This window comes from Blennius ocellaris (genome assembly GCF_963422515.1).
Source record: "Blennius ocellaris genome assembly, chromosome: 20".
Lineage (NCBI taxonomy): Eukaryota > Metazoa > Chordata > Actinopteri > Blenniiformes > Blenniidae > Blennius > Blennius ocellaris.
The window spans coordinates 13,153,666-13,165,718 of record NC_137669.1 but is presented as its reverse complement, the minus strand read 5'-3'; the positions used below and the strand labels follow the sequence as shown (position 1 = coordinate 13,165,718).

General features: G+C 38.8%; 1 protein-coding gene across 1 annotated transcript; it reads right to left on the bottom strand.

The window, feature by feature from the left end:
* Positions 1–5,381: 5,381 nt before the first annotated feature.
* LOC308145088 (relaxin-3 receptor 1-like) lies at positions 5,382–6,593 on the bottom strand (the record flags this gene model as incomplete). The annotated part of the gene is made up of 1 exon (XM_080516421.1): positions 5,382–6,593. The coding sequence occupies one exon, from the start codon at positions 6,591–6,593 to the stop codon at positions 5,382–5,384; it is 1,212 nt and encodes a 403-aa protein (XP_080372547.1).
* Between the last annotated feature and the right edge of the window lie 5,460 nt (positions 6,594–12,053).

Here is a 12,053-nt window from a genome sequence, read left to right as displayed (position 1 = left end):
GTGAATTACTCACCTGTTGTGTTTAATGTTTCTGAAGCGTAGATGTGCATCGGTTCTGCATGAGCTTTTTAACTGCAAGGACGAGTAACACAGTTTGCTGGTATTATACAAATGTACAAAACAACAACACAAACTCAGCTTTCTCGCTGGAAGCCGTCTTTTTCTAAACAACTTGCTGGCTCTTCATTTTTTTGGTTGTTTTTTTTTTCTTTACAGAAGAGTGTGGCATTCAGCCTTTTGCATTATACCACAAGAGAGTGAGGCGATATAATGGACGAACGTGGAAGTAAAATGGGAGCGACAGTGAAAACAACAGAACAATAAGGAGTTTACAAACAGGGATATGTAGTATATGTGCATAGGACTTGACTGCCTTACAGTCTGTGCCACAGGGCCCTAAAACAACAATGCCAATACAAAAAAAAATGTAAAAATTTGTATAATAAATGTCTTTTTTTTGTAGTCAGGTGATGAATTAATAAGCAGTGTGTTGGTTTAACTTTGTATGTTGGTCAGAATCATTTACATAACCAATTTCATGGTTGATATAATTTATCTTAACCTCTTGCCTTTAAAAAGACATTTTGTTTTTAAGATGAATATAGATGATACAAATTTAAATGTTTATGTTACCAGAAATGTATAAAATAGCTTAATGTATATCTATTCTTATATGTAAAATGTATTCAAATCAAGGGTAGGCCTTCAGGCATGTTGAAGTTGTGGTTCAAAACTGATTCTTATATTATCACAACTCTTAACGCTGCAATCCAGAGGCCACTCTGGTTAAATCGGTGACTTCTGCTCGACACGACAAACCCTCCGAATAGCTCAGCTACGTCGTGTTGCGCCGGTTCCAGCTCCGCTGGATTGCAGTTTTAAGAAGTCTTCTTTTGAAATATGCGTTTATTTATTTGGCCTTGCATTGCAATACAGTATTTTGAGATGTTATACTGCACTTCTGTTTTCACTTAACAAGAAGCTGCACTCCGTAATCTATAAAAAAGATGTTTTTAAAGACAAAGATGTATAATCTACCCATGTATTATTGAAACCTTCTCTGTATTAGCTGCAGTGGTACAGTGTGCTACCTCTGAAATCAGTCTGCTTTATACCACGACCCGAGAGGACGCTTTATTCCACTAGGCAAGAAAATTTATTTGAGTGACAGTGCTAACGGACATGTTATATATTTTTTTGCTTTCAAACCACATGAAGAAACCAGGTTGAGATTTAGTTTTGCTTGTTTATTGCTATCTTTTGGGGATTTCTCATGTACACCGCAGGGCCATCCTCACCAGTCTGTCCTGTTCAATAGTGTATTTAAGTGCCGTTACCATCACGCTCATATGAAATCTCCTTATACCGATGGGATGAGATCGATTGTGTTCCAGCTATTCGTCAGACTCTCAGGTGTTACGAGGAACACGCAGATCACTTTGGACTATCTCTGAAGCCAAATGCACAAAATAAATGGAAACACTAGTTTGGGTTTGTTTTTTTTGGCTTTGCAGCTAAAGGCAGTTCAAAGAGCACATGAAACGACGGGTCTGTGTGCCGAGACACCTGCTCTGCTTTCATTTGGGTCGCCTCTCATCCTTCAGACACTTTGAGTTACTCTTTTATTATATTTAATAGGAACAAGAGTTTTTTTTTTTTCCTTGATCCAAGTGAAAAATATGACGGATGCCCTACTGTATGAGAAATATTATAGTAGATATTATTGAAGAAGTGCTTTATGTTTACAGAATCATAACATTATAGATGATATATGAACCTTTGTTGACTCAAGGGGAGAAAGAACTGCCGCTTTGCTGCAGCTAAAGCAGGACCCGATATATGAAATCATATATATCTTGTATATTCAATCCACATATTTATGTTTCTAAAAATGGATGTATTGCATTTTGGAAGGAAACTAAATATTTTGTTCTTGGCAGCTATTATTCTGCACAATTGACCTGCTGTGTCACAAATATATAGTTGATGGGATTTCTGACTTGAATTAGGCCTACTGGATGTAATACCTTAATTTACTTGAGATTTCTTTTGAAATAAGCCATGCCCCATTGATAAGCCATACCCTCCAGTCCCCCGATGTTGTATGGTGAATGTTTATTGTTGGTAGTTTTATTTATATTGGTATTTATTGTAGGTATGATTGCGCTTGTAATTATTATTATTAGTGTAAGTATACTTGATTGATATGATTTGTTTTGTTTGAACAAAGGGAATGTATTCATTTTTCAGGTGATATTTTTTTTTCTGAGTGATTTAAATAAATTAATAAATCCCTAATTGACATTTTTTTTCTTTAAGTATTCGAGCGAGTTATTATACAAGGTTTTTTTTATCTCGGTCAAAGGAATAATAAATATATCGTCACTGGGATTTGATGTGTAGAAGGACAAGACAACCCGAGTTTAAATTTGACAAAAGAAGTTGAACGGTTGTGTTTGAATTGTTGTGAATGAAGTTTCAAAATGTTTCAAAAAATATATAAGAGGTTGCATAAAGATGAAAAGCTGTGAATAAAGTTCAAATGTTGCACAAACAAAGTGGAAAGGCTGTGAATAAAGTCAACTTGTTGTAAAATAAGTGAACATTATGCATCTAACAATTGTAGAAAAATGTTTCTAAAGTTGAAAGGCTGTTAAAAAAAGAGCAATCGGAGATTTCTGACGTCCTCCAAAGGTTTCATCTATCAGTGGTGAAAATCTTTCATGTGGTTTTGACATAATCTGTGCAAAAATCAAAAATCTGTGCAATAGTTGAGACAAAATCTTGCGAACAGACAAACAAATATATGCCAATGATTTTATTACGTCCTTGGCTGACATTGGTTAAAAAGCTAAACAATTTTGGCAAAAATTAAACTAAAAACATAAAACCTGTGATTAAAAGCCTGAAGACGCACTTTGATTTCTTACTTTGAAGTAAAAGGCTGAACAAAGTCCGTGTTGCACTGAAAATTAATGGGTTTTCAGTTAAAACGGTGCAAGAGAAAGTAAAATGGACCAAGAAGTTTAAAGACTGAAATAAAAAAAAGAAAGAAAAGAAAAGACAAAACAGATGGTGACGGTGAAAAAATTTGAAATTTGTAACAAAAATGTCAAAATACATAAATGTTGTGAAAAAGCTAACAATATTTATTTCAAAATTGAAATAGCTTTGACGAGTAAACAAAAAATTTAAAAAGTTGGACAGAAAAAAAGAAGCAAATTGTAAAAATGTCTGAATAAGGTAGAAAAATGCTGCAAAAAAACCCAAAAACCTATACAAAACAGAAAAAATAGAGAAGGATTGAAAGGTTGCATTGAGAAATGGCGATTAAAGGTCCAACCCAGCAACAAAAAAAAAAAAGAAGTTTCTTATGAATTAAGTGGCTGTGACAAGGTCTAAATGTTACCAAAGGAGGAATAAAAGATCAAAGGTTACAGGAATAAATAAATTCCAAGTGTTGCTTCAAGGTTTTCAAAATTAAAAGGTAGTTGATGAGTGTAAATCAGGACAGAACCCTTTAAACTGATGCAACAATAATGAAGTGTTGCAGTCTAAAGTGCGGAAATGTTACGACTCACCAGCCGGTTTGTTGAGCAGCTCATCCCTTCCTGGTGTGACTTTCAGTGGCTGAGTGGGTAATGGGATGTCAGCAGCTCTCCGTCAGGGACCCCGGCCAGGCCAAAGGAGGACTGCAGGAAAATGAAGGTGAATCATTTCCCTGCTCTCGCTGGTCCTCCAGCCTCCTCACAGCAGCCTCATGTGACGCTTTCACAAGACTCCTCGTCTTCACTTTAACCAATTTCTATTCTGCCCTTGACCCACTGGTGTTCATTTGTGACTCAAAAAAAACAACAACCTGGATTTGTGTTTTCATTGAGCAGAAATTATTTTACAAAGTCAATTTCTTCAATCGGGATATTTGAACTTTTTCTCAATCATCTGTGCATGCTTTAATTGGATATGTTTAACAAATATAATTTGTTTGTGTATTATTTGGTGAAGCACTGTACTTTTGATTTATTGATGCAGAAAATGATGAAATTCCAGCTTTGACTTCTTCTTTTGTTTACTTTTACCTGCACTATGAGAAGTAACTTGTTAAACAGGTGCTGTTATTTTCCCTCCTTGGAACTCTGGGATTAAAACCAAAAAACTAATCAATGAAGAAGATTCAGTTGTAGTAAAAGTTCTTTATTGTTGTGGGAGCACAATTTCACCTTGACAGAAAACTTCAAATTTAAGACGTTTTTTCTTTTTAAAGGAAAGTAATTTGTGCAAGCAACAGTTTCAGTAATGCTGTTATTCATGCAGACGTTCACGTTAAAGTTCATTTACACACCCATTTGTAAGGACTCCAGCAGGTTGAAGGCTTATTAAGTTTCAACTGTTAACCAGCAGCACCATCTTGTGGCGAACTTGAGTTACACAATGAACAATCAACGAATGATTTCTTTCTGCTGCATTCCAATGATATATGTCACAATTATGTTTTGGTTTTTTTTTTTGGGACATGACAAGTTCTGCAGGTTTCATGCAGCAACATCTATACATGGACCGGAGGTATGATCCCATCCTCGTGTCCCGAGACCAAAACATCCAACTCGGAGTTATTCTCAGTGGTAAAGGAGTTCATCACCTTCCATCACATGAATGTGTGGGAAGGAGACTTTGCGTGAAACATTGTGGGACTGCTAAAGTGGTGGTGGAAACCCAATATATGTCAAGCAGTGGCATTTTACCGAGAAAGCTGAAAGCTTTTGAAAATGTGATGGACCTTGGTGGTTGAAAGTGTTGCCATACATGAGCCATTAGTTTGTGATAATATAGATTTCGGTTTGAGAAAAACAAGCAAAAAAAATAAAAACATCTTCATGAACAAGAAGTCATAATATAACATTTTAAATTGATTTTTTTTTTTTTTGTATTTTGTTCTATAAAAAAAGTAAACCAAAAAAAATCATGGGAGTGAAATTCAAAGTTGATTTAAAAATTTTTATTCAAACAAATCAAACCAAGACGACCACAGTTTGGACCAACAGCGCAGCAATATTTACTCCATTACATTTATACAGGATTTCAAACAGCAGTAAACTGTTGTATCGTCTAAACAGTACAAACGATAAGACAGATATGAGCTAAGCCGTTGGAGGAGGTATTACACATGGTAGTAGGCTCACTTATGGTCAATTTGAAGTTAATTACTGAACATTTCGGGACACTTGTCATTAAATGTCATGCAGACCAACGCAGGGCTTTGGTACATCTTCTCACATGTTCAATAATATATACTGTACATGCTTAGAGGAAAACAAAAGGGCTCATCTCAAACATGCTGTCAAACTTCTGGAAACACCTCATGACTTGGTTGTGCGCTGGCTCTACAGAGTGGAGGCCACAGTCGGGAGGGCTGACAGGGGAGCATATCTTCTGGAGTCGGACTGAGATGTCTCCTTGTACATGTGGTTCAGTGGAATAGCCAGCTGGCCGGTCTGCCCCGACCCGTCCTCCGAGGTGATGCCGTAGGGCATCTTGGACATGATGGCCAGACTCAACTTGAAGAGCACATTGTGCAGAGCCAGGCGGTACTCCTTCCTCACCAGGCAGTAGATGACCGGGTTGAAGCAGCTGCTGGTGAAGGCCAGGCAGTTGGCCAGAGGGAAGAAGTACGTCTGTGCCTGGTAGAACGACGGGCTGATGTCGACGACATCCAGCTGGATCAGGACGCCCCAGAGCGTGAGGACATTGTACGGAAACCAGCAGGCGCAGAAGGAAAGCACCACCACCGCCACCGACTTCGAGATGTCGGCCTTTCGTCGGGAGCCGCTGCCTTTGAGCTTGTGCCGGCAGAGGAAGCGCAGCAGGAGCAGGTAGCAGAGGATGATGGTGGCGTAGGGCAGCAGGAATCCCAGCACCACCCTCAGGAGCTGGTTCAGTCCGAGCCAGGCCGTGCCATCTGGGAAACGGAGGAGGCACGCCGTGTCGTTGCCGCTGCCCACGAGGCTCAGGTCCGCAAACACGGCCCGGGGCGCCGCTGCGATGAGCGCCGCGGCCCAGATAAACGCCGTGACCAGAGGAGGAGCGCACGGCCTGCTGCACAGCGACGCGCCGGGTTTCAGGGCCGTCGCCACGTAGCAGTACCGCATCAAGCTCATCGCCGTCAGGAAGAAGCAGCTCGCAAAGACGTTGAGCCCCGTGAGTAGGGACACGGCCTTGCACGTGGCCAAGCCAAAAGGCCAGCTGTAGTCCAGCGCGATGTCCACGGCCCAGAAGGGCAAGGCCAGTGAGAAGAGCAGGTGTGCCAAAGCCAGGTTGAACACAAAGAAGTTGATGGTGCCCGTGGTGATGGTGTGAGTGGAGTACAGCAAGAACATCACCAGCAAGTTCCCCAACACTCCGGCTGTAGCCACAGCAAAGTACACCACGGAGACCAGTATTCTTAACCAGGGGGATCCATCATCAGGAAGCTCCAGCCCATTATCACTGCTTGCGTTGTGAAAAAACAGCTGAGAGCCGTTACAGGATTTTCCGACACTGCAACCACTCAGGATGTTGCTGAAGAACTCGAGCCTCTTAAAGTCGATGTTTGACATTTTTGCTGCCCGGAGGGTTCCCTGGATGAAGACGGCGATGATTATCCTTAAGATCCTGCGATGCGTCCACTTCTCCTCCTTATGCCAACAACAAATTAAAAATGTACTGCAAGTTCTGGATGTCAGTTTATTAGATGACAGTGTGTCCCTGTAAGGAAAGAGGAAGCTATTATTGCATAATAGGCGCTGTAGTTTATGAGTAAATAAGTGGATTAGCTTTGTCAGATAAACAAATTACACTGAAGTGTTACCCACAGAGTTAGATAATCTAATTTTGGCCCTAAAGAATCAAAGAGGAAATAGAAATGCAGCTTAGAGCTATTAAAACTAATTTCAACCATTTGAAGTGTAGAAGCCTGTCAGCGGGTTTCCAGAAGCTCTTTTTGATAATGACATGTATCTGTAGATAATCAAGTGCGCAACCAAACATGTGAACTGCTCATGCTGATATAAACACATCGTGTGTCTCAAGCAATTCTGAAAATGGTGCAAAGAACAGAGATATGCGCAGTGATGACGAATCAGGAAGAAATCTAGAGTTTTATGAAATTTACATTTTTGTGACGTGAAGTTTTCACATAAATTCTGACATTCACGAAATGATCTCAATTATTATGATCCACTTCATCTTTGGGGGACTCGTGAGACCGTAGTGGTCGTTTTCATGAGTCGGGGTTAATAATCATTCAGCGGATCACTTCAACAAATGTTTATCTGAGACTATGGCAAATAATTTGATTCTAACAGCTCACAGTTAAAACAAGCAGTTTTAATTCAGATTTTTCGGCTGTGTCAAAATTGTTTTACTAAACCAACCCCTCTAACCCCACAAATATGATTTCAAAACCATATATGATCAGATTCCATAGAGTAATATGAATTATCATATGTGGCATTATTAAGAAGTTTATGAGCATGATAGAAATTTCTCTTTTCGTTTCCCACCTTATGTATGATAAAAAATGCAAATCAATATAAATCCTTATTTAGACAATAAAATCTCAACAATTTAAACACCACTTAAAAATGACCACTGCCATTTGTAAACAAATTTACTATTCAAAATAACTGCCAACTGTCTGGTATACAACATTGGAAATTCTACTTTGCTGAATAGTATATATTTTACTATACACATGTTCAAAGGCCAAGAATAAAGAATAAATCGTACCTGAATATGCAAAGGCGAGAGATCCTCAGCGGTTTGTCATTGTAGCCACACGCTCTGCTACACAACGCCAACAACAACAACAATGTGGATGTAACCCACCCTGAAATCAGGCTCCACCCCCTCGTGTTCTTCGCTCTGCATATTCAGAAGCACCGAACATCCAAAATTCCAGGAAAACAGGGGTACAAACAATAATGATCACTTCACGTCATGATTAAAATTTGTAATAAATCCTGGGTCAACCTTGATTATTACACCCCCAAGAACCTGCGTTCATACTTCATTGATGGCATTCATTCTATACTCTGGTAAAACATCCCAATGCTAAACTTTTTCAGCTGGATCACACAGACGCCACATATTTAAAAAGGATGCATCAGAGTGCAGCTATAAGATATTTTGTGGTGCGATTCCCTTTACAGATCCCTGTTCAGCTTCAAACTAAAAACAGACAAGCTGAGTTCATCATTACATATCCTGGGATCACGTGACCTTTCTTTGACCTTGAGATTCTCTTCATTAGTGTGTTGCAAGCTGTTCATTTTGTTGTTGTTGTTGTTTTATTTAGCTGTATGGTTGACTGTTGTCCGTTTTGGTTTTTTGCTCTTCACAAACACAGAAACACACCACGATGAAAGTTTGGCAAATTTAAAAGAAAAAAAAATGAATGGTATCAAATTGATACAACTTTATTTGACTGTTTTTAGATGAATCAGTTTCAAAAAGGCAGATTTGAGCACTTTTCTAACATTTCTAACACTTGCAGATTCATTATCTTTCTCCGCTAATGTGATAACTTTATGCAGAGCATATATTTCCCACATGAAGTTAAATAGTTCACGTCAGGATAAATGATCTTTGCACAGATATAACCTTATCATATGGATCACATGTTTACAAACAATATTTGAACTGCCAACAGGTTGCACAACGACACCGACGATAAATCCATAGGAAGGCCAACTTATTATTGTTTGGTTTGATTTTTTTTCTATTTATAACCGGGGCGTTGCATGAAGATTAGATTGAGCAGCAGAGATGACTCTTCATTACAAATCGTTGATAGTGGAAAGAACATCAGCAGTGACTGACAAAATGAGATTATGTGGGGAAAAGGCGGAAGAGTGGGGGAATTGATTTATGCTGATCCGTCCGAACTGAGGCATGATCATAAACTAGTGAGTGAGACATGCAGCTCTCCGAGACTTTATGCTTTTATAGACGGGCACTAGGGAAACCTGCATGTAAGAGTGAAGAAAAGAGAATCCTGAACATTCCTTGTGATGTTCCTGTCTACTTATTGGGTGACTGCATGGATAAATCCTGCATACAATGTTAAAATTTTAATAATAAGCCAACATTATTTCAATGACATACATTGCAAATACTAATGAATCTTTTAACTTTCTCAAAATGTTCTGCCTTCAGGTTTTTAAGAGCCTGTCCTGACCCCGGCTTGTATGCACTGTATAGCTTTCAAATACACACGGTCAAAGAATTTTCATTTTCACTGCGAGCAGCAAGTATAGTTGTTAAAACTTAAAGGATGAAAACAATGTTTGCTTCCAGGCCAGATCCTTCCTGTGTGTAGTTTGCATATTCTCCCTCTGTCAGCATGTTTTATACTAGAGCTAACTGAACTAGTGATTCTTAATTGTGTGTATATGTACATTTTAGTGTGATCATCAGTCAAACTTGGCCAATGTTAGTTGGGATACTATAATAATTTAGATGAAGTTCTTTCAGCATCTTTAGTGAATGTACGAGATTGCACTTTGGGGCGATGACTTCTGGTTGAAATGAATGTGGAAAGATCAAGATTTTTAATTTGGCCAAATCTATAATGATAGGCCTGACTGATTCTGCTTTAAAAGGATGGAAGAAAGAAAGAGTGTGTGTGTGTGTGTGTGTGTGTGTGTCAGATGAGTTGTGCCTGGGGGGGCAGAGGGTCTGTGGGCAGTGAATGTAGGCCTCTTCAAGACACATGACTTTGTCGCCACCCTTTGTAAGAATGAGAAAACAACACTTCACTGTGCGTTACAAGGGGGGGGAGGAGGGAGGGGGGGAGAGAGAGAGAGAGCGAGAGAGAGAGCGAGAGAGAGAGAGAGAGAGAGCGAGCCCTCTGGTGTTAAATTTGAGCCAACAACGAGCAGTCTGAGGCCATTCCCTCGGAGATGGAGGGGGAAGTTGCTCCTCAAGGAAGACATGTATTATGCAGTCTCTTTGTTGTGACATTTCAATCTTGTAAAATAGAAAATGGGACCGCATTAGACACAACTTCAATTCGCCGAACCAACAGCAAGCAAAGATCCAATCAAACACTACATTTCTGCTTTTGCGATATCTTGACTTGGTGAGTCAGAAATGAAACCTGACAACATAAAAGGCACATCTCAAAGAGAACAAATCTTCACAAGAGGAACAAATGAAAACCGTGCTGCATAACAAAAAGCTGAACTCGACATTCACCTCTTGTTTTAATGTGTATATGTGGAAGAAAAAAAACTCTTGGAGAGAACAGCCCAACACCAAACATTGTTTTGATGCCTGTGATTTTAACCTTGATACTAATAATGCAGCTGTATAAAGGGAGCAGATTTTAATCTATCACAGTCAATAATGCATGTATGACTAGATCACTGACCTGTAAAACAGTTTGGACCCTCTCAACAATAGAGGATGCTTAATAATACTGAAATTAAAAACAAACAAACTGTGATTCAGTGTTATTGCCATTATTATAGATTTGTTGAACTTGACTAATTATTCATTATTAGAAGTATCATCGCAATGAAAAGAGAAGCAGAATAGAAGTTATTTTTCTATCCACACAATTGCATTTTTATTTTTACAAAAGCATAGAATAAAATATTAAATAAATATAATATTACAAAAAATCCAGGTCAAAATCCTGGTTGTGGCAGGAAGAGCATCTGGCATAAAAACTGAGCAAGTCTACAGTGCAAGGCGCAAATGTTGACATGAAACCATGCAAAAGCATTAAAAAAAATAACCCAATCCCTAAATGCAAGTAAAAATATGCAAAATCCTTTCTCAGGATAACTAAAATGACGTTGAATCAATGCATGATTATTTTTAAAAAGTGATGAATTTAGAGATGGTTTTCAAACCTGCTTTTAGTTTTAAAGAACTTGTTTCGCAAATAATAGGCAGAACGCACAATACTCTCATTCACAATTCAATTTACTACCTGAATTGGGTTACACTGGATAAAACCCACTTCATTGAAAGAAGCCATAGAGCCACTGTTCAAAAGGTATTTATATTGTTATTGTAGCCCTCACCTGTCTGGTCCAGCAAATTCACTTCATACCGAGTGAATCCACTTTATCCTCTTGTCTGTCCTCAGTGCAACAAAACCTAATGAAGCTGCAGTGAAGTGTCGCCACTGGTGGATAGAGAAATAAGCACACCAGTGAATGTACAGTTGCTCAATACTGCATGCAGATTGAACCCAGCCAACCGTGCTGTTGCAGTTATAAAAATAATGTTGCATAAAATCAATATATGAGCTTCACAATATGAACAGCTGTCCAGAATGCGTTTTGTTTTCATATTTTCCTCTGAGGTTGGAAATTCCAGTGAGTTTACAAAAAGACAAAACAATAATTTTTACTGAAAGGTCCTGAATGGCTCTTTTACAGACTTTATGGAAATAATAGAAAAGAGTTGTGGGTTGAATACATTGTTTTCATTTCTTCTCACCCCCTTTTCAAATATGTCTGAGTGTGGGCGGTGGGGCCTGGAGGGAAGCGAGCTTGTGACTGACTGTTGTTTGGCAATGGGACCACCGCTGATGGTCTTTGAGCAAGATTTTTAACCACAAACTGCTCAGATTACATATGAAGGGCATTTGGCATTGAACCTGTGCCACATCAAAACATGTTTATTACTCTGTGTGTGTGTGTGTGTGTGTGTGTGTGTGTGTGTGTGTGTGTGTGTGTGTGTGTGTGTGTGTGTGTGTGTGTGTGTGTGTGTGTGTAAAAAACAATTAACTTTAAAAAAATGTATACAGTAATGTTATGTATGAATAAAGAATAATAGTCTTTCAATGTCTTGTGAAGGTTACAAATTGTAACAAATAACCTGTGGGCAGGTTGTAATTGTACCAGTTGTCATGCGTGTGTTTACACATTGACTTTTTCATGTACTGTTGTATCTGGGAGAAGAGGTCTTCCTGAGAATAATAACAAGAATTTGATCATAAAGCTAATTTGACGAGCTGTCATCAGTGATGGCGCAAAGCTCTTCGAAATGTCCCACTTTAC